Here is a 23,639-nt window from a genome sequence, read left to right on the forward strand (position 1 = left end):
ATAAAATATTTATTAAAAAAAAAAAAAAAACAATGCATGGCTTTCAAAAACTTTTGCACCAAAATGAACTTTATTCATTCTGTTTTCCCATGAACTACATGAAGTACTCTTGGATCCACCCATCCATCCACCCATATGTATATGATAGGTAGGCCAAGCTTCTTTAAAGGATTATCAGTAATTCCATAAATTAAAGTTTTAAGGTTTGGGTTCTGGGTGCTAAACGCTTAAGTCACCAACTGAGTAGAGTCGAGGTAGCATTTACCTGCATGAGAAATGTCCTGTCAGATTTTTTTCTTCTCTGCTTTTTGTTTTTCCTTTCTTCATTAGTCTGCTTGGGTTTGATAGTGGCCTGGAAAAGTTTCTGCTCTCTGAACTCTCCTGGCATTGGCTCATTTGTCCTTACAGTCCTTCTACTGCATGGTTTCCATGTTGGTTTTTGTCTTTGAATCTTTGGAATGTAATTGATACCAAAGAAACCTTTTAGAATCCAGACCTTTGTAGTCAAAGTGTAATTGTGATAAACACTTAGACTTTATTCTCATTGGTTGAGATCCTCAGTTACCCATTTGCTAGTCCGCTATCTAGTCTTGTGTGTTATGTACCATGTGAGTGTTGATAGTATTATCAGAAGAAGCTGTATACCTAACTCGGTTAGAGTGTTTGATGTGAATTTTGCTAAATTCACTGCTCACCTGAACTCTCCCCGGATCAAGAAGACACTTCTCATCCCAGCATGTAGTGGATTTAGAGATGTGCTCTCAGGCAAACTCTCCAGTTTCAAGTGTAGGCTCGAAGGGAGATTTTTGGAGCCACCCTTCTGCTGTAGTCACTCTACCAAGAACACTGTCAAAATAAAGACCTCTGAGCTCTTCCTGTGTGCGAGGCACCTGCCTGAGCACTTTATTGGCATCGTCCGCCACAGTTACTCATCACAACTGTCATGTGTGGTAGGTGCAAAACTTAAAGAGAGCTTTAGTAATTTTCTCGAGGCCACACCGCAAGTAAGCAGTTGAGCACAGATCTGAAGGCTCATTGTCACTGGGATTGGTTTAACTTTTGTCTAAAACCTTGGTGTGGTTGTTTTTCACATGATGCCTCATTGCATAGTCTGTGTTCCATACTGTCTGGTAAGGTTGCCACAGGTTGTATGTTTTCCATATACGTTTTTTATAATTAAAAAATGAATAACTGAGTTCCTCAGTCCCAGTAGCTGCGTTTCAGGGCCTCCGTTACTACATGTGGCTCGTGGCTGCCATATCAGACAGTGCAGGAATGGAACATTCCCATCGTAGCAGAAGTGCTACTGGACAGCACTGGTAGAGGGCATTTGAGCTCTAGTATCAAACACAGTGCCAGCCCAGTGGGAAACAAGCACTCAAGTGTTGTTCAAGTACAAGGATTACTCAGGTTTTGAGCTAACACCCAAGAGCTCCTGATAAAGTGAGTCTAGGGTAGGAATTAGAATTTCTAGACTCTACCCAGGTGATTTTTATGTATAGCTAGGTCCTAGAACTGGTGGATGGTCAACAGAAGGTGGCGTATCCAAACATTACATGTTAATACAGAGCTGCAAGCAGAGAACTCCAAGTTGTACTGCTTGGAGAGAGAACAGCATTTGTTCCCCAAAGCTACCTTAGATAATGACCCACCCATTCATAAAACATAATAAAGTGTGCAAAATGGGAAAACCTCTGATCATCTCTCCCCAGTTACACATAGGATACGGGATTCCATGGTACAATTTCAAAGTCTGTTCCTGTCTCTATCAAGGTGAAAACATTCTAATCCCAGAATTGGTTAATGGTATTCAAAATTTTTTCAGGTAGACTCCCAGGCACATTTTCACATCTTCTAACTGTGTCTGTTAGAAGTGTACAAAATTCTAATACACAACATCTCTTTTTAGGCTTCTCAAAGGTAGGTTAAGTCTCACAGCTTTGTGCTTTTGTTTGTTTATTCATTCACTCAGCACCTAAAATATACCGGACCATATTCCAGAGGCAGTGAACACAAAAAGGAATCCTCGTGGTGCTTAGATTCTTGCGGATTTTCACATGTGCGCAGGGCCGTGGGCAGTGCCCCCTGATGCTTGCGAGTGGGGACAGTGAGACAGGAGAGCAGCCAGTAGCTCAGATGTTTGGAAGGTGGTAAATGCTAAGGACAGAACTAAAGGAGGGAGGAGGAACCACAGCCTTTAATGAAGTAGTCGGGGAGGTCCCCCTGGAAAGTACAGCTGTTGATGTCCCTGTGTAAGTGAAATGCTCTTCCCTCAACTCCCAGCAGCCTCTGCCGCTGGAGTCTAGGCCTTCCCACCCCAACTCCTGTTGGATCACCTGTCCTCAACTTTCCATCCACTAATTGCCTTGGCAGCTGTCTCCCCAAAGCCCTTGCTGCAGGTGACATCACCCTCTTGGTTTTCTGGCAGATGACTTCGCACTGTGCATCCTCCTCAGGCATCTCCTAAGCCATAGCGACAGGGCTGGATGGAGTTTGTCAAGCTTCCAATAAACCTTGGGACTGTGTTAGGGAGGAGGGTGTTGTGAGCTGGCCTTCGACTTGGGCAGTTGAGAAGAACCTTATTGTTCAGAGCCAGAATCTTTGAAAATATGCAATTAAAAGCTGTATGCAAGCCCAGAGACCTTTTAAGGCCTTTTAGATGGAGCTAACCAAAAATAACTTTCTTTCCTGGGTGCCAGGCTCCTACTACAGGGGTGTGTGTGTGTTCTTCTGTTGTTTTCGTGGCTAACGTTTTTGGTAGAAGAAGGGTGGAACAGATGAGGAAGCAATAGCAAGGGCAGGACTAGGAAATGAAATTAGCAGAGAGGGAAAATTCTGCTCATGGAATTGTGTCCACTATTTAAGTAACTAGAGAAATCCCAGTTTCTCAGAGGAATGTCTAATAAAACCAAAATGAAACTTTGATTTGTGTCCAGAATATTATTTTTTACTACATTAAGAAAACTCAACAATTCCTTGTGCAGTGTTTGGAAGTTATTTAGCTGTGTGTATATAACTTTTTTTTTTGAAGATTTATTTATTTATTTGGAAGGCAGAGTTAGTTACAGACAGAGGCAGAAAAAGATACCTTCCATCTGCCATTTCACTCCCCAAATGGCCACAATGGCCACAGCTGGGCTGATCTGAAACCAGGAGCCTGGAGCTTCTTCGGGTCTCCCATTTGGGTCCATCTCCTACGTGGGCCATCTTCCACTGCTTTCCCAAGCACATTAGTAGGGAGCTGGTGGAGTAGGGACTCAAACCAGTGCCCATATGGTTTGCTGGCACCGCAGACGAGGGCTTTACCCACTATGCAATGGTGCTGGCCCCATCTAACTATTTATTTTTTTAAAGATTTATTTCAAAGGCAAAATCACAGAAACAGAGAGAGGAGACATGTACAGAGAGAGAGAGAGACCCATCTTCCATCTGCTGCTTTACTCCCCAAATGTCCACAATAGCTCAGGGTGGCCTAGGCCAAAGCCAGGATTCTGACACTCCATCCGGGTCTCCCATGTGGGTGGCATGGGCCCTTTTACTTGGGCCACCATTCACTGTTGCCCAGGTGCACAAGGAGGGAGCCAGATTGGAAGTGGAGCAGCCAGGACTTGAACCTGCGCTTATATGGATGCTGGCATTGCAACCTGTAGCTTAACCTATTGCACCATGGTGCCAGCCCCTACTATTAATATGTGTTAAATAAGATGGCTGAATTTGGAGTTCTGTGGCTATTGTTAGTAACTCTTTAGTTTGGGGGTTTTCTCTTAAGTATTTTTATTTATTTTTAAGACAGAGTGATGGAAAGAGAAAGGGAGAGAGATCTGCCATTCACTGGTTTGCTCCCCAAATGACCATAATGGCTGGGGCTGGGCCAGGCTGACTTCAGAAGCCAAGAGCGGTATTTCTGCAAACACATCTCCCTAATAGCCCCTGTGCACAAGCTTGGAGAGTTTTATCATGCTTAGTTCACCTCTTCAGAAGCCAGGAACTCCACCCTGGTATCCCATGTGGGTGGCAGGACCTGAGTACTTGAGCCATCACCTGCTGCTGTCTGAGGCACATTTGAAGACAGCAGGATTGGAAGCGGAGCAGCCAGGACTCCATCCAGCACCCTGATACGAGATGCAGACATCTCAAGCAGCGGCTTAACCCACCATGCCGCAATGCCAGCACCTTGTTGAGGGTTTTGTGTTCTGTGTGTGTGTGTGTGTGTGTGTGTGTGTGTTTTTAAGATCCCAGGTCACATATCCTTTTAAACAGTAAATGTTAGCAGTGGACACGTGTTGGCTAGTTCACAAATTGTTAAAAGGTGCGAATTAATAGGGAAAAATCAGCTAATTTAGAGAATTATTTTTTAATAAGTATTTTTTAAGGTATATTATTTATTTGAAAGAGTTGCATAGAGAAGAGGAGAGACAGGGAATCTTCCAGATGCTGGTTCACTCCCCAAATGGCTGCAACAGCTGGGTCTGCACCAAGCCAAAGCCAGGAGCTAGACGTGTCTTCCCAGTCTCCTCCCACCTGGGTGCAGGGGCCCAAGCACTCAGGCCATCTGCTGCTTTCCCAGACTATAAGCAGGGAGCTGGATTAGAAGTGGAGCAGCCAGGTCTTGAACCAGTGCCCATATGGCATATTGGCATCACAGGTGGAGGCTTAACCTGCTACGCACAGTGCTAGCCCCAAATTTAGAGATTTAGAAGCTGATACAAACTAAAGTTATGAGGCTTCATTTTCAAAACAGTGACTTTTTTTAATGTTCTTGTCAAATTTGTTTTTGTGACTCTATTTCCTAGTTCTATCTGTGCATTTGCAGTGTGAGTTTCCTGTTTGATTAAAAACTGATGATTTTGCTCAGCTGTTTTTCCAAGTGGAAGCCAAGCCCAGAGTAGCACGTAGGAAGCACTGTTGCAAAATCAAAAATGAAACAAAGCCAAAGACAGAAAACAAAGAGCAATCATATTTTCTGTGGAGGAGCTTGTCACAGTGCAGATGCTATCAAACTCCATCACGTACCTGAGACCTGTTTCATTTTCTAGATTTTTCTTTTAGGCCTTAGAGGTGATGTGCTCTGTATATTATTTCCCTCTGCTGAACAAGGGGGTCTAGGAATACTCTTTAATACTGAAATCAAGAGGAGCCTTCTAAAAAATTTTGATTTATATATTTGAGAGACACAGAGCCCCCATCTGCTGGTTTACTCCATAAATGCCAAAAAAGCCATGGGCAAGCCAAGAGTGAAGGGGACTCAATCCAAGTTACCCATGTAGGTAGCAAGAACCCAATTACTTGAGACATCAGTCCTACCTCCCACAGTCTGCATTGGCAGGAAGCTGGATTTTGGAGCCTGTGCCAGGAATCGAACCCAGATACTCTGATGCAGGATGTGGGCGTCTTAACCGCTAGGCTAAAGACCCACCCAGGAGAGGTGTTTCTGAAGACACATCTTCCCAAAGGCCCCTGTGCACAAGCTTGGAGAGCTTAATTCACCTCTTCAGTCCTGCTGATGTTCCATGTACTTTTCTTGTTTTCATCCAGGCAAACCCTTTTTTACACGAAACCCTTCTGAATTGAAAGGGAAGTTCATTCACACAAAGCTGCGGAAAAGCAGCCGAGGCTTCGGCTTCACCGTGGTCGGCGGGGATGAACCTGACGAGTTTTTGCAGATCAAGAGCTTGGTCCTCGATGGTCCTGCTGCTTTGGATGGCAAGATGGAAACAGGTAGAGTCCACATGACCTTGGCACATTCTGTGTGGTGCACCTGCTACCCACACCTGGACAGCAGCAAACAGCATCATGATTTCATGGGTCTGTAAATGTCCTTTAAATACTTGGAAAATGTGTTGGATTTCTCTATTAGAGAAATGCATCCCTTGACACAGATGGAAATCTTTGAAGCTATTTTAACTTAGGGAAAGCTATTAGGGTGATCTAGAGTACAGCTAAGCAATAATTTACTAAAAATGTGATCCATTTAAATAAATGAATTCTGAACTTGAGTTTTTGCAGGAACATTTTTTTTTTAAAGACTCAAGCTCCAGTGTTCTCACAATGACTACTGCATTCTTACTGGCAGGAAAGGCACTGGATGCTAACAGCACACTTTATTTGTAGTTAAAATAAGTAATAGAAGCACTCTATGTGTACCAGGTATCACCCGCAAGTCTAGGTTCAGTTCAACTTTGTATTGCCAATGTGGAGGAGGCAAAATTTTATTGCTTCCCTGTTAGGGTTGTTGCCTGGGCCTGGGAAAAACGTACAGGTTTATTTACTTTGAGTTTTATGTGACAAGGGACCCTATGAGAAAGTGAAAACCAGAAGATTCATTATATGCCAGGTTAGATACAGAGTAGTTAAGTTGTGAAAACGTGACCAGGCAGAGGAGTTTGGGCTGGGTTAAACGGGCAGAGACATGGGTAGAAAGATAAAGGGTATCGAACCCAGTGGGTTTGCACAGATTTCTCTTGACTTGGACTCTCTGTACTTGATGACAAGAATGTTACTCTTCTCCTGATATCAGGGGGGACATCTTCCACGTGGGCTTTTTCTCCTCTCAGGAAGAATAAAAGTGTCTTTAACTGCAAATAATCTTGATGCCAAAGTGTCATATGAGTGTGCTGCAATGGTCTGTTCTGAGCTCCTGTGTCACAGGGCTACAGTAAGTGACTCAGCTTTGCAGGGTGCTGTGTTTTCTGACCCCAAACTCTTACATTTTCAGGGGATGTCATTGTCAGTGTGAACGACACTTGTGTTTTGGGCCACACGCATGCTCAAGTTGTGAAAATCTTCCAGTCCATCCCCATCGGTGCCAGCGTGGACCTTGAACTGTGCCGAGGTTATCCCTTGCCTTTTGACCCAGATGACCCCAATACAAGTTTAGTGACTTCGGTGGCCATTTTGGATAAAGAACCAATTATTGTGAATGGGCAAGAGACCTATGATTCGCCAGCTAGTCACAGTAGTAAAACAGGCAAAGTCAATGGCATGAAGGATGCCCGGCCGAGCAGCCCTGCTGATGTGACTTCGAACAGTTCCCAAGGTTATCCCAATGACACTGTCTCTTTGGCCTCCTCCATCGCCACTCAGCCAGAACTCATCACCGTTCACATAGTGAAAGGGCCGATGGGCTTTGGTTTCACTATAGCTGACAGTCCTGGTGGTGGTGGCCAGAGAGTGAAGCAAATCGTCGACAGCCCGAGGTGCCGCGGCCTGAAGGAAGGGGATCTCATCGTGGAAGTTAACAAGAAGAACGTGCAGACCCTCACACACAACCAGGTGGTGGACATGCTGATCGAATGTCCGAAGGGAAGTGAGGTCACGCTGTTGGTGCAGCGAGGAGGTACGTTGTTCTGTGATGATTTTTTTTTTTAACCCTGAATCCATTGCTTATGTGGCTGGTCTTAGGGTGACTTTGGAGTTTCGTGTCTGTTCCTTTATGATCATTTTTATTTCAGTATTTGCAAATGCATTTGGAGCACCTTTTTGATTTCTCCAAATCAAAACAGATACGGTTTACACATGCACAGTAAGCCTCTGGTTTATACATTCTGTTACTCATGTATAGCTGGAGTCGTACTTTCAATTATAAGTCATATTGTGTCTTTTTTCAACCATTAAGATTTTAAAATTTTTATCCTTTAAGTCTCTTGAACCTGTCCCGCAAAAACTGCACAATGCGATTCCTGTCCACTCTCAACCTCGTTTCACTTTCCTCTCTCTCTTCTTGCTGTGCTGTAGCTATGGTGGCTTCTCTGAAGTTCCTTTAATGCTTCCAACCCTTTCCTACCTCAGGGCCTTTGCACTGCCTGGAGTGATCTGTTTGGCTTAGTCTCCTTCAGGTGCCCTCCCTGAGAGGGCCTCTCTGATTGCTCTGACGTAGCCCCCTGACACTTCCCTGGCACCTCTTCAGTGTCACCCCATTATGATGTCCTTTGTCACATCATCATTATCACAGGTATTATTTTGTGTAATTGTTGTTGGATCTTTATCTCTTTCACTAGACAACCAGCTCCATAAACTCAGGATGCAGGTCTACAGGTTGGCAGGGTTTTCCCTTGCATTGAACACAACACCTGATTCCTTTTGGGTATTCATGAATGAATGCATTTTGAAATGAATGACTTGGTCTGTGGTTATTCATACTTTCAGGAACAGCAGCGTCACAAATCAAATTAAAAACGTACCTCACAATACATCTTAGAGAAGTGGTTGGGAATCCCAGAGAGCAGGAATACTCTCAATATTGAGATGTTAGTCTACTGTCTGAGTCCATGCCAGTCTTCCCCACTCTGTCCCCCATCAGCACTCCCAGGACCTCACACTGAGAACCACTGTCCACAGTTGGGAAATGCCACATTCCCGGGATATGTATCTGTGACCCACTGTGACTGCTCACTGCACGCAATGTGCCTGAGACTCTACTTTTCCCAATCTTTCTTGCATCATTTGTTTGTGCACAACATACTCAGGCCCTCTGCAAAGAGATTCAGACCCCGATTATTATTTCCCCTTGATTCCATTGCACCGGAGGAGTTAATTCATGTCACAGCAGCCGCATTCTCCCGCTCTCATGAAGTTGTATGTTCTACCATCAAGATGATTGGGGTCGTTAGAAGGAAATTCAGAATTGAGAGCTACTATTGGCATGAATCAGAATGCTCAATCAACCCTTCCTGAGCTGTTACAAAAGCCATTGTGAAGATTTTACTTTTAAAAATATTATTTGCGGCCAGCGCCGCGGCTCACTAGGCTAATCTTCCATCTTGCGGCGCTGGCACACTGGGTTCTAGTCCCGGTCGGGGCACCGGATTCTTTCCCGGTTGCCCCTCTTCCAGGCCAGCTCTCTGCTGTGGCCAGGGAGTGCAGTGGAGGATGGCCCAAGTGCTTGGGCCCTGCACCCCATGGGAGACCAGGAGAAGCACCTGGCTCCTGCCTTCGGATCAGCGCGGTGCGCCGGCCTCAGCGCGCCAGCTGTGGCAGCCATTGGAGGGTGAACCAATGGCAAAAGGAAGACCTTTCTCTCTGTCTCTCTCACTCTCTCACTGTCCACTCTGCCTGTCAAAAAAAAAAAAAATTATTTGCACCAATACAATTTTGAAGTCTCTCTTTATACTTGGATCTCTTGATTCCCAGATAATTGGCTCTTGAACAGTGACCGAGATGCAGTATAGGAAGTGACTTGTACGTGGGCATGGCAATGGTGGCAGCCATGGTGATGATGGTGATGCCTGCCTCTCTTAGAGATGTGTCTCTGATTGGCAAAGCACTTTCACAGCTGTGTGCAGCTCTCACCCCATCGGTACCCCCTCCCCTTGAGGTAGGAAGGTGCCAGCTCATGGTAGGACTGAGAAATTCGTCCTGACTCCAGGGCCTCCAGTTCAATTTCCTGCCCTGCCAGAAGAACACTGGCTTTTACATAGTTGCTGGTTTCTGTGGCCATCTACCTGGGAAATTTCAGACTGTTCTTGGTGTATCAAGCATATCTCTGCGTCAGACCCTGCTCATCTGATAGTCACGAATCACTCTGCTGTCTGGTCTAATCCCTTTGCTGCTTCATTTCTGTTAACCATACGACATCTAGAGATTTTCTCTTCTATTAGAGTCACTTTTAAGGAAGTCAAAAAATAAAGTCTCATCACAACACACTAATTTATAGCACTTACTGGAACCATATTGTGATGCATTTGCCCAAATTAGCAAATATCTGATACAGAAACATACTCCTTGATTTGAAATGTGTCTGTATTATTTTTTCCTAATTCCTAAAATCATCTTTGTGTTAATGCCATCAACTTTGTAACATTCATATGCTAAGCTCCAAAATATATATGTCACGTTAGTCAACATCTACATAAGTTTATGCCAGAACCTGAGTAATTTAAAATCACTGTAACATCAGCAGTCTTTAAAATATGCTGTATGCCTGTGTGTGATTTATGTACAGGATAGAAAGTTTGTACATCTACAGTTGGCAGGCCGGGACCAGCTACTATTAATCTTTCTGGAAAGCATATAAATATATTTGTTTCTGCCATGTCTTAGTTATTTGAATCAGGGCTCACGTTTAATCATCCCTCCTGTGTGCTGAGGTATAATGAGGAGGTCTGATGAAGGAACGAGACAGCAGCGAGGTTAAATGAGAAAGTAAATGGTCACTTCGTTGATTTCTTTCTAATGAATCTCATTTCTGTTTTAGCTCCTACTAAGCAGATTGACAAACTCATTAAATCTACACTCCTCATGAATCTCAAGGATTCATATCATGAGGACCAAGCCTTCTCAGCTTTTCTACTTTGGGGCAGAATGGGCTACGTAGGCAGTGTGTGTTTTAATTCTTAATCCTCGAGCCCATTGTTGACATTTGTTTTCGTTAAGATCCAGTACATTCCATTTGTAGTATTTTGAGTCCATTCTTGCCCTTTCCATTCCAACATAGAGGTCAGCAGAGGGTGGAATGTCATTTGTAAATTTCTGGGTTCAGACTGTTTCCCGGGTCAGCCTTGCAGGCTGGAGCCGGTGCATCCTGGTGCCTGAGTAGCTGGGGCCATTGCTCATGTTTCCCGAGTCTTCTCTGCGTGGACATCTGCCTGCTGGCTGACCCTTCACCCATGTGAGGGCAGCACATTGTCCCTGTGCCTTGGTCCTGGTCTTCTCACCCTGTGTCCTTCTTCCTTGTCCTTTGCTGTCCATTCAGGACAGTGCTTTATCATTATCATCATCATCATCATCATCATCATCATCATCATCGTTTATTTGAGAAACAGAAGGAGAATGCTCCTATCCACTCGTTCTTTCCTCAGATTCCACCATGGCCAAGGCTGAGCCAAGATGAAGCTGGGAGCCAGGAACCCAGTCCAGGCATCCACACAGGTGGTGGGGATCCAAGGACTTGAGCCATCCTTGCTGCCTCCCCGTTTGCATATAACACCCTGAAATTGGGAGCAGAGTAAGGAATTGAACCTAGGCACTTGAGTATGGGATGTGTGCCTCTTAAGCTGTAGGCTAAATGCCCAGTTGTAATTTTTTTTTTAAATTTTTTGACAGAGCTAGTGAGAGAGAGAGAGACGGAGAGAAAGGTCTTCCTTTTGCCATTGGTTCACCCCCTAAATGGCCACTACGCCCGGAGCTATGCCAATCCAAAGCCAGGAGCCAGGTGCTTCCTTCTGGTCTCCCATGTGGGTGCAGGCGCCCAAGCACTTGGGCCATCCTCCACTGCCTTCCCGGGCCACAGCAGAGAGCTGGACTGGAAGAAGAGCAGCCGGGACCAGAACCTGGTGCCCATATGGAATGCTGGCACCGGAGGGGGAGGATTATCCAAGGGAGCCACGGTCCCGGCCCACTTGTAATATTTTTAACATAGAAATGCTGTCCAGAAATTCTATTGTCTGATGTCTATGGAAATCTAAAGACAGAGATGATTACTTTTTTTGAATATAGAAAATATAGAGAATTTTTCCTGTAAAGGTTTTCACATTTTCACCAAAGAAATTTTATTGTAATTACATAGTAAAACTACCTGTGCCCCTTTCTGTAAAGGATCTTTTGTATTTTGGTGATTGACACCTATCAATAGGTATGACAGTCTTTAAGAAGTAATTTTGTGAGGCCAATGTTGGAGTGGGAAACGCCACTGCCTGTAACACTGGCATCCCATGTGGCCTTTGATTCATGTCCCAGCTGCTTCATTTCCAATCCAGCTCTCTGCTCATGGCCTAGAAAAGCAGCAGAAGATGGCCCAAGTGCTTGGCCCCTGCACCAGTGTGGGAGATCAGAAGCTGCTGGCTCCTGGCTTCAGCCTGGCCTACTGCTGGCTGTTGAGGCCATCTGGACAGTGAACCAGAGGCTGGAAGATTTTCTCTCCCTCTCTTTCCCTCTCTTTCTCCTCTCTCTCTCTAACTTTCAAAACAAACTTTTTGAAGAGTATTTTTGTGTTATTTCACAGTACTCTGTTTAAAGTGAAGATAAGCAATGCTTTATGAAAGTGGAAAATGCAGGTTTTGCTTTTGAGAGAAAATATATCTACTGAAGTGAAACCTGGGCTGGGGGTGTGAAGAATTGGCCTCTACGTCAGACTCTGCCCCCCAGCTGCTGTATGCATCTGGCCAGCATTTCTTTCTTGACCCCAAAATGGATGTTTCAAACACCAGTATCTCTCAGATAGCCTTTCTGGCTCTGACTTTGTGTGAAGAATGACGTCATTATTGTGTTGAGGAAAGACCGGGTGATTCTAGGGTCAGAAGCCTGAATTCCGATTCCTGCTTTTAATGGTTGTGTGGCATTTGGCAAGTCATTTACCTTCTCTGAGCTTAGTTCAACTTCTGAAAAAATGTCTCATGTGCATAACATTAGTTTAAAAAGGAGCATCGTGTCAATTCCTGACATAGAAGTAATTGTTCCATGATAAAGCGCAGGTGTTTTACTGCTCTTACCCATTATCAGAAGCGGTTGAGTATGGGTGGCTTTTTATTTAAGAAAAAAAGAAGAAAGAAGGCAGGCATTGTGGTGCAGCGGGTTAAGCTGCCTCTTGGGAGGCCCACATCCCATGTCCAAGTGCCTGGTGAAGCCCTTGGTGCTCTGCTTCCAATACAGCTTCCTGCAGATGCATCCTGGGAGGCAGCAGATGACGACTCAGCTACTTGGGTTCCTACCACTCATGTGGGAGAGCTGGGTGTAGCGTTGGCTTCTGGCTTTACCTGGCACAGTGCTGGCTGTTGCAGGCATTGGCAAAGCTAATCAGCAGATAGAATAACTCTTGCTCTCACCATCACTCTACCTTTCAAATAAATAAAAACATCATTTTTTAAAAGGAGCTGTACCTGTTACTTACAGAATCTTATCTCAGAGTATGATGTTCAAACATTAGTATTTTTTAGAAATTCCTACTGGTGATCCTGATGTGCACTTGGAGTTGCAAATGTTAGGCTCTTGCCTCCATAGTTCCTTCTAGTTTTGCTTCTGTGACATGCAACTTGGGGAAAGTAAGTTTATGAAGCTTAGATTATTTTTCGTTGCTGAGTAGTGTTCTTTTTCTTTTTTATTTTTTTGGGGGGGGGGGCAGGCAGAGTTAGACAGTGAGAGAGAGACAGAGAGAAAGGTCTTCCTTCCGTTGGTTCACCCCGCAAATGGCCGCTACAGCCGGCCAGGAGCCAGGTGCTTCCTCCTGGTCTCCCATGTGGGTGCAGGGCCCAAGGACTTGGGCCATCCTCCACTGCCTTCCTGGGCCACAGCAGAGAGCTGGACTGGAAGAGGAGCAACTGGGACAGAATCTGCCACCCCGATCAGGACTAGAACCCGGGGTGCTGGCGCCAAAGGTGGAGGATTAGCCAACTGAGCCGTGGTGTTGGCCTCTTCTTTTTAAAGTCAGTTTTATGAGCAACAGATATCTCCATCTTCCCTGAGGTCTCATATTAGCTCCAACATTCTAGGTTGTTCTGTTTCAGAGGAGGGCTTAGTATCAGAGATGCTTATATTGAGCTCAATCTTCCACTGGCTTTTGCTGATCCCAACTCTCATAGAAGTAATGTTTTGCTTTCCCAATTATACTGAGTGCTTTTGTCAGCTCACTAAGTCATTGTAGAGTCTGAAGATGAAATGATAAAGTGCTAGAATGCCCAGAGGATAGGACTGGGTCCAACTTTTCCCCTTGTATCCCATGCACCTCATGGGAAACTTGCACATGTGAAGATCTTAGTGAATATCACCTAAATACATGCAACTTGATCCTGAAGCAACAATGGAAAATAACCAACCATACAGCCTTATAGGCATGCATTTTTAACTCTAGAGCGATGATCATGAGAGTTAAAAGGCAAAAAGTAAATTTAAAAGTGATGGTCATGGTAATGATCACTTTCCTACTATTGTTTGGGATGTTACCATTGATATAAGCAGGACACATACACACACCCCTGTACACATATGTAATAAAAACCCTCAGCACCCCATGGTTGTGACCAAATTTATAACTGCCACCAGTTTGCATTGTGATTCTGTGAAATGAAAGCCGTGGTTCTTAGCTCCTATGCCAGGAAAAAAAAATAAAAGAAGAAATTGTTTTTGTTTTAGGCATTGAAACCCCAGAGCTAAATTTAGCTAGTATAAAGCAAAGGAAAAATCTCTGATTTGATTGAGAAAACATGTATATGACTGGTAATAAAAACAGTAAATTCTTCTACAATGTGCTGGGCACAGTTCTTAACCTTTTATATGCCATTGTTTCTATGAGAGAGTTTTCTTAGCCCCATTATAGAGAAACAGAAGTTGAGACCCAAAGAGTTTCAGTATCTTAGCCAAAACCATGCAGTTGCATATTGGCAAAGCAAGGATTCGAACCCAGGAATTCTGACTCTGGAGACTGCATTCCTCTTCCCTATGCTGAATGGCCTCTTAGGTTATTGGCAATAAACTGCTCCTTTAAAGAGTCTGTGTCCCACATAAAGGAAGCAAAGTGGCCTGAAATCCATGGGCGAATTGATGCCATGTAATTCTCATTGAAATTCACTAATGACATTTCATTCATTAAGTCATGGTTGATCAAACAGGGAAACCGATATCTAATGTCATCAACTAAGTGCATTGTTCATACCAGCTTGTGTGTGTGTGTGTGTGTGTGTGTGAGCGCACACCCACACTATCTGGAATGATGCAAAGCTATCATGATAGAACCACAACAAGCTGTGTGCCAGGGAGTTAAACCCTGTTGGGAGGTGCTTCTCTTCTCTTTGCCCTCTAGTCTTGGATGGAAGAATGAATTGCAAATTTACAAATTCTACCACTTCAGTGTTTCTCTGCCAAAATGTCTCAAATTGAGCAGCAGAGCCCCCGAAAGGGGGAATTTGAGCTGCTTCTAGAGTGATAGCCCAGTAGCGAGTCATGTTGGCATCCTGTAGACTCACATCAGCAAATGCTGTCGGCTCACTCTTCTCGGGATACCCAGAACTCGGTGCGCATCCCCCTTCTTCCCGGCCTCTCCATCCATCATGTGGCCTCTGGTCTTGGCATGACCTTTTCGATAACCTTGTAGTAGGTCTCATCTCTTCCTATGGTCCTTCTTCCAGTTAGACTGATTTAAAGTAAAGTGGGTCAAGTCACTCTTTGTGTCCAAATGACTCCATGTCAATAAAGTGTCTTCCCAAGTCCATTGTCGGGGCCCTCCTACTTGCTTTTCCCCTTCTTCCTGGAGAATTCTGGAACACCCTCATTCACATCCTTCAGGGCTGTGCCAGAAGGTTCTTTTCATCTGAGAATTGCTCTGCCCACCTCGCATAAAATAACGTGGCTACCACCACCATCACTTTCTCCCCCTCTGTCTCCCTTCTGACACTTTCTCAGGAGTTCTCCCCTTGTCTCCCTGGGGGAATGTATTCCATGATCCCCACTGGATGCTTGAAACCATAGAAAGTACTGACCTGTGAACAGCCATGGTGTACCCTGAGTATTCTGTTTTTTTCCTATACATCCATACCTATGATAAAGTTTATAGCTTAAACACAGTAGGACATTAGCAGCACTAGCATAATAAAATAGAACAATTTTAACAGTATGTGCTACTCAGCACTGTGTGTAATTTAAAACTTATGAATTGTTTATTTCTGGAATGTTCTGTGGGTGGGTAACTGAACTCTCAAGAAGTGGATGTGCAGGTCAAGGAGGATTAATGTACTTATTGTGAGCCCTCTCTGAGCCTAAAGCTGGTCTCAATCACTACTCCATCCCCACTGCCCAAAATAGTGCCTGGCACTTTGTATTTATTCCAGCAATCATGTACATCGAATGCAGTAATACTAGATCATTTTTTAAAGTTTATTTCTTTTTATTTATTTAAAAGTCAGAAAAAGAGAGAGAGAGAACTTCCATCTGCTGACTCACTCCCAAGGTCCTCACAGTAGCTGGAGCTAGACCAGGCCAAAGCCAGGAGCCAGGAACTGCATCTGGATCTCCACCCTGAGTGACAGGGACCCAAGCACCTGAGCCATCGCCGTATGTCTCCCAGTGTGTGCATTAGCAGGAAGCTGAAATGAGAAGTGGAGCCAGGACTTGAGCCAAGGCACTCTGATCAGTGACACGGGCATCCCTAGTGTTGTCTTGACTACTGCATGAATTACCCATCTGCCTGTTTGTTTTCTTAAACACAAATCCTCAAGAGAACTTTGGGAATTGTGAGCGCTTACCATGATAGGTGAAGAATTAGGCAGCAGACTGACCACCCAGCTAAAAGTTGACAGAGCCTGAGTCTGTTCCCAGGTCTCTTTGCTGTGTCATCTCTCGTCGGATCTGGAGGCCAAGGTACCAGAGGATTGTGCCAGTTCCTCATGTTAGGCCCAAAGTATCTTCTCCAGAATCTAGTAAAGTAGCAATTATCTCATGAATTAGAATTAAATAAAATTTAAAAATTTAGCTTCTTGGTCCACCTGGCTACATTTTGAGTGCTCGGTAGCCACTAGTGGAATATATTGGGCAGTGTAGATAGGAAACATTCCCATCATCACAGAAAGTGTTGTTGGACTGCTAGAAATGTTAGTCATTTTACTCTCAAAAGTGAGAAAGTAGGGACTGGTGCTGTAGCTCAGAGGGTTAAGCCACTGTCTGCAGTGCTGCAATCCCATATGGGCACCACTTTGAGTCCAGGTTGCTCCACTTCCAATCCAGCTCCCTGCTAGTGCACCTGGGAAAACAACAGAGAACAGCCCAAGTGATTGAGCCCCTGTACTCACATGGGAGATTCAGAAGAAGCTCCTGGCTCCTGGCATTGGCCTGGCCCCCAGCCCTGGCCGCAGCAACCATCTGGAGAGCAAACCAGAGAATGGAAAACTAACTCTCTCTCTCTCTCTCTCTCTCTCTCTCTCTCTCTCTCTTTCTGTGTGTGTGTATGTCTGTCTCTTCCTCTCTCTCTCTCTCTCTAATTCTTTAAATATTTTTAAAAAGAGATAATAAATATCTTTTATTTTATGTCTCCTCTTATACCTTCGAATAAAACAAAAATGAAGGCAGCTTAATAGTTAATGGGTGTTTTTATATAGATAGTAACAAAAATTAGTCTTGTGTAGTAAATTCGTTCCATGTGTAGGCACTGCTGTGAATTCTTCGCATGTGTTGAGTAGGTGTTGGGTAGCTCAGGGAACTTGAGACGTGTACAGTGAAGCACTTGGGGGCAATGTCCACTTTGACCTATGCTGCTTCATCTTTAATAATTCTGGGAATTAAGGTCTCTATCAGATCCATCATGCTGCCTCCTATCTCCTTGCTTGCTAAAGTTGTCCGTGGACGAGCATGTAGTACAGCAGTTAAGAGACCACTGGTGCCACCCACATCCCGTGTTAGAGTGCCTGATTTGAGTCCTGCTTACTCCGCTTGTGATCCAGCTGCCTGCTGATGCACATCTTGGGAGGCAGCAAGGTAATGGTATAAGAACTTGAGCTCCTGCCTCCTTCCTGGGGGATTCAGATTGAGTTCCAGCCTCCTAGCTTCAGCCCAGTCTAGCCCCAGCTGTGGCAGCAGAACAGAGGTCCCTCTCCATCTGTCTTGCTGTCTCTAACTTTCAAATAAAATGGAAAAAAGTTTGTAAAAGTTGTTGCAGTTAAAATTAGCAAGCTTCCTAGCACTTCCACAGTGCTAAACAGGGTGGCATTTGAGTTTGCTATTAAGGAGCTTTCTGGCCTGTGGTAGGGATGCAGTTTTAAGTTGCTATTTTGGTTTATTGCCACGGTTTAAAGTTATCAAGGATTTTATTTGAGAATTCTTTATAGAATGTTAGTTCACATTTATATTTGCGATGACTTATAGCTACAGCAAGTGAGGAGATTAATACAAAAATATTTCTATTTTGGTTCTGTCTTTATGTAACACTTAAAAATTACCCCTCCCTGTCACAACTTAAGGAACTCTACTTTGTGCATTTTTGGTCACTTCAATTTTAAACCTAAGTAGGCTTTACATACTTGTCCGAGAGTTCGTGTTTCAGACTTCATAGAATGATCTGAGTTTTATTTTTATTATTTTCATAAGTCACAGTGGTTAGCACCTGTGAAACTTCTTGTTTCTTACAAGGCTTTTGGCATATGTAGACTTAATGCTCTGGGTTGCATGTGTGTTATTTCTTACAGTTGTGTGTGCTTTATGATTGTCATTAATGATGGTTGTTCTTCGTGGAAGAGTAATGGAGTTCTGTTGCCATGGTTGGCAGGCTGTAGAATTAGTCTGTACTTCTACAAGATTGAATTTGATTGTAAGTATGTTGTTTTCTTGTCACTTTTTGGGGGACAGAGTCATGAAGATCCTGTGCCAGGCATTGTCTGGACCCTGGGAGTAGAGAAGAATCCTGTGTACTCAATGCCAACCGATTTCATGAACTTTTTTCTTACCCCCTAGGGGAAGGAGAGAAAGAGCAGAAATAAACAGATGAAAAGCAAATACCAGAGGCAAGTGTGTGAGGCCAATCAGGTGAAGTGAGCAGGTGTCACAGGGGGCAGGGAGAGGGCTCCTCTAGATGAGGCAGTGAGACTTGAGTGGCCACAGGGACAGGAACAGTATTTCAGCAAGAAGGGACAGCTGGTGCGGACGTGGAAGGGAGAGCAGTGTGACCAGAGACAGGTGCAGTTCAAGGACTGGAGACCAGGTCAGGACTTGGAATTTCATTCTCCGTGTTGTGTCCAAGTAGTGAAGGGATTTGCTCCCATTAAAATTTCTAGTTGGTCCCTCTGGTGTAAATGGAGAGCAGCACCTTCCTGGGCTCCATAGTGAGGGTGGAACGAGACAAGGGCCTGCTTGCCGTTCCCTCTGCGCCACGCTGCCATGATGGCAGGAGGGCTTGTTGCATTGTGGCCACTGGCTGTGTTGGATGGGATGGCACTCAGGCCGCAGCAGCTGAAGGAGACAGCTGCGGTCCTGCACTTGTATGGGGTGAGGAAAAGGTCAAGGGAGGCAGAAAGGAGCCACCAGGGAAGAGGTGGCAGAAGATGTGTTTCCCTGTGGTCCATGATGTCGTGTCCTTTCAGCAAACAGTGAACTGAGAAAAATCAGGACAGGGTAGTGGGTTCTTCAAGAAATGACGTTTGTCCAGTGCACAGGGTTCTCCTTAATGGCTTATCTTTTCCTTCTTTTGCATATGAAATAATTGTCACTTGTCTCCCACTTTCCCATGTTCTTGGTTTGCAGAATTGGGAATTCGTAACTTACCATAAATTGTCTTATTTTCTGTTTTATAAAAGCGTGCTGGTTTGTAAAAATCTCAAATCCAGGGATTGCTGCTGTGGAGAGGAGACCAGAGGAGGCTGAGAAGGGGATAGGGCCAGAGAGCAGAGCCACTGAGGTGCTGGGTGGATGCAGCTCTGCAATCCAAGCCACAGCACAGCCGCGGGGACTCCTTGCTCCTGCTCACCATTGCTTCCACCGTCTCTCAATTTGAAAGAAGCAGAGTTCAGGTGCTGGGCCAGGATAGAGTTCATCGCTCTCCCATGCATTGCCCATAACTAATACTACATAATTGGTCAGAACTTTTCATGAACTTCTTTTGTCCTACTCAACTTATTGAGGTATGCAGAATGTCACATCCAAAAGCTTGAGAAAAAATGAGTGATGTGGGCACGTTCATTGTGCTCCGGGTGTCCCATCATATCCATGGCTGATTTCCTGTGTGTAAAAAGCCGTCGCAGAAACTTCATGACAGCTTTTAAAAATTCACTCTGGGTGTGTTTGCATGTCTTAAGGTCACCCTCTACATTGGGTCTCAGTCTGGTTGGAGCTTTGTCTCCCAGAGTAAGAAACAAAAAAGTAAGAAACAAAAAGACAATAGGAAGTAGCCAGAATCATACAGGAAAGAGAGAAAAAGGGTCTTGGCATTTATCTCCACTACAAGAAATATGTTAACTTGAATGCTGACCAGGTCAGCCTGTATTTCGTTTCCTACTTACTCTGCACTGCCATTAACACAGAGCTCTGTTACACATCTTGTTCCCAGCTAAAGTACTTGATTAAGTGACCTCACAGTCAGGGATCTTTGCTGCACCTTAAATGTACTTGACCTGTAGCAGTTATTTCTAATTGAGGCCCATCCTGAGGGGGACAATGTGGGTGTGTACGGCTAAAACTGATTCCTGAACTCTGCATTAAGTACATCCGGTTGGTGCAGTATTGACTCACTGAAACCTGAAGTCCCAAGCCTCAGCTTCACCTGCCTCCCCATAGCCATGGAGATGGCTTTACTCCCCCCTGTAATTCACATAATCACTCAGGCCATTTCAGATACTTTGCAGATGGAGGATTTCAATGATATTTAATATCTCCATTGCAGATGAACAGGGCTGCACAAAATGTGCTTTGCTCCCTGGAAAAACCCTTGCCCCTTGGTAAATGGCTTCTTTGGGTGTGACTTCCAGACTTTGAATAATGCAGTACTGCAGATGCTGAAGTCGAATCGCCTGGCTGACATTAACCATGACCTGTGCTTTTTAAGGCTAATAACGATTTTTTAAATGTAAGAGATTAGAATACAGTTGAGTGTTGTGCCAGGGATGGCCCCAGTTGCAATTAAGCTGTTCTATAATAAAGTTCAACAAAATTGCCAAATAGTACATACCTTTATAGAACAATCTGGAAAACTTCCCTCCTGGTTTGCAAAACTGCGCCCAAAGAATGATTGTCATGTGAGTCAGGTTGTTAGAACCGCTCAGAGAGGTTCATGGATTTGTCTGAAGAAAAGGACTTGAAATACTCTTGTATCATTGTCTGTTTGCTTTTTGAGGGGAAAATGTACAGCTTTGGAGACCTTTTAAGTAGGTTTCTTGATAAAAGTTGCTTCTATAAGGAAGGATGTAAAGGCCTTTATTTTCTCAGAGTCCCTGACAAGACATGCCTTTGTTGAGGCTGGGACTTGGTAGGGTTTGGGGTTTCGCTTTGAGCTACCAGCTGGTGCTGAGAACTGTTCCGTTGTGATGGGAAGTCGGGACACAAGGTGGCACAGTGGAACCTTGTTCTCTGCGCTCAGCGAGGCAGCTGAGAGTGAGCCGGGCCTGGCAGCTCACCAATAAATCAGGGAGCAGACCAAGGATCAGGAGCTGTTAAATAGTCACCACAGTGATGGAGGCGATAAAAAGGAAGGCCAGGCCGCCCCTCCCCTTTGCCTCATCAGCTTTTCCTGCAGCCTTCAAGATGGAAGTGACTTCATAAGCTCTGCGTATTTGTGCATCCATTCGGAAGGTGGTAACCGAGCTGGGGAGAGGCTGGTCAGGTCGCACAGTTCTCTGAAACAGAGACAATAAGCAAATTAACAGTAATAAAGAATATGAATCATGAGCAAATAAGGTAATTATAGAGAGTGGTGGGGCTTATACACACTAGGAAGGTAGACTGTGTGCATAAAGTGTGACCCAGAAGGGTCATTTCAGATTGACAGGTGGCCTGAGTCCCTGAAGAACTGACCTAAAGGAGAGGCCTGAGTAGTGACAAGAAGTCACCTACACAGATCTCCAGGCTTAGTGTTCCAAGCAGAAGGAGCTAGCCTGCAAGCAGATGCAGAGGAGTGAAAAGGAGGAGCCAGAAGCAGAGAATGCCAGCCTAGCTATGGCCATGGGGCAGAGAAGTAGGAAATAAAATGAAAGAAGTTGTTAGGATCAGATCAAGGAAGGCTTGGTGGGACACAGAAAGGAATCTACATTTCATTAAAATGGTGTTGGGAATCCGCAGGGACCTGCAGCCAGGAGACCATATAATCCGATTCATGCTGTAGAAAGCTATGTGGCCTCTGTGGATAATAGATTATAAGAGGATCAAAGAACAAAGCAAAGGGCCTAGCATTTAGGTGCTTGTGTTCCTATAGGCAAGGAGAGGCAGTGGCAAGGGAAAGAATGGACAGGTGTGGGTGGAGTCAGTCATTTTGGAGACATTTATGGTGGGAGAGAAAAAGGAGCCCCTGGGGCGGTGAGCGTCGTGGTATAGCAGGTTAAGCTGCCACTTGGGATAACTGCATTCAATATCAGAGTGCCTGGTTCTAGTACCTACTAACTCTGCTCCTGCTATCCAGCTTCCTGCTGATGAGCCTGGGAAAGCAGCGGGTGATGGCCCTAGTGCTTGGGTTCCTGCTCCACACATGGAGGACACAGATGGAGTTCCTGGCTCCTAGCTTTGGCAGGCCTAGCCCCAGCTGTTATGGGCATTTAGGGAGTGAGCCAGTAAATGGAAGTTCTCTCTCTCTCTTTTTCTCTCCAATCCTGCCCCCTCCTCTGCCACCCCTGCTTTTCAAATACATGCATGCATGCATACATACATATATCTTTAAAGAAAAAAAAAAAAACTCTACAAAGGGCCTTGAGTTTCAGGGGTTTGGTGTCCTGTAAGGATAAAATTTGAGCTCTTCTGATCTCTTTCTTGGTCTGTGCTAAAAATAAGCAGTCGGGATAATAATCAGCCTGAAAGTCAGCAAGTCTGGTGAAAAGGGCCCCTGTGTGTGTGTGTGTGTGTGTGTGTGTGTGTGTTTAACCTGGAAGCTTCTCAGTACCAGTTACAGTGATTGGTTTCCCTTTGGGGCCAGTGACCTTAAAATAAGGCCCCACACAGCATCCTGTTTGGGACAAGGAATCCCTACCAGCTTTTTCTTTCATGAACTATTTTCAGCTGTTAGTTCAGAATCCCTGACCCCTCTGTATTAATAATCAAACTGAAATTTGGAGGGGCTGTTGTGGACCTTCCAGGCTACCATCCTCTCACCTTTCTATCCCAGGGAGACCTCTAGGAACAAATTATGGATGAGAAGAACAAGGTCAGCCCTTGAGCATTCAACAAAAAGCAATTCAGATGAGAAACATAGGTAATAGAAATGCCAAGCTGTCAGTCTGGCCATGAAGGAGTTTCCTTAGAAGTAGAAGCATTTTTGGACTGAGGCAAGACTATTCCCAAAACAACATAATTAGAAAAACTTTGAGAGTACATAGAGTTAGCGAACTTCCTACCATATAGTATGAGAAAGTGGCTTGATTCTATAATAAAGGTTAGAACTTGATAGGAATATTCCTTGGAGAAGAAAGATTGGCTACATCGTGTAACAACAAATTAGTGGTCTTTTTAGGTTGCAATTTTTTCTCTTTCTCTTTTGGTGGAAGTTACCATAACTCACTCTACTTATGACTCAATTCTTCTTTTCTCTACCTTTAATTTAAAAAAAAAAATTATCATGTAGTGTCAAGGAACATTTGCAAGCTTGATCAAGGTGCTACCTACTTGTAAAACTGTCTCCTAGTTGCAAAGCTTTGAAGACTTGCTTCATTGCCCCAAATCAGAGTTCTTACTCGACTGTTAGCATGCATAGTTTTGAATGGCCAATGATGTAGAAATAAAATAATTATCTTTGAATTTCATTTTATTATCTTTTTGAAGTTCCTGCATGGTTTAGGGCCCTTTGAATGAGACTATACAATATTTGTATTTGAAAGCCTAGGCGCTTGGCTTTAAACAAAATCCCCTCAACCATTTACCTAACTGTGTGACTTTACCTGTGTTATTTAACCTTCACCTGTGTCTCAGTTTCTTCATCTGCTGAGTAGAGATGGTACTAGTGTGTAACACACAGAGGAGTTACAAGGAAGAAATATATGTCAAAGACAAGCACTCAACACTCGTTTTTGCACAAAACCCTTGTTTTGGAAGACCCACTT

The 23,639-nt window shown here is 44.4% G+C and overlaps 1 protein-coding gene across 36 annotated transcripts in view; it reads left to right on the forward strand.

Moving 5' to 3' along the window:
• Positions 1-23,639, forward strand: part of MAGI1 (membrane associated guanylate kinase, WW and PDZ domain containing 1) — a 685,324-nt gene that overhangs the window by 606,733 nt on the left and 54,952 nt on the right. For all 36 annotated transcript variants that reach the window (XM_008260889.4, XM_008260891.4, XM_008260892.4 and 33 more), the window contains 2 exons: positions 5,536-5,718; positions 6,716-7,336. In XM_008260889.4, the coding sequence (XP_008259111.3) occupies positions 5,536-5,718; positions 6,716-7,336 (804 nt within the window). The remainder of the gene's footprint in view (positions 1-5,535; positions 5,719-6,715; positions 7,337-23,639) is intronic.

The sequence above is a fragment of the Oryctolagus cuniculus genome, chromosome 10 (assembly GCF_964237555.1).
Source record: "Oryctolagus cuniculus chromosome 10, mOryCun1.1, whole genome shotgun sequence".
NCBI classification, from domain to species: Eukaryota; Metazoa; Chordata; class Mammalia; order Lagomorpha; family Leporidae; genus Oryctolagus; species Oryctolagus cuniculus.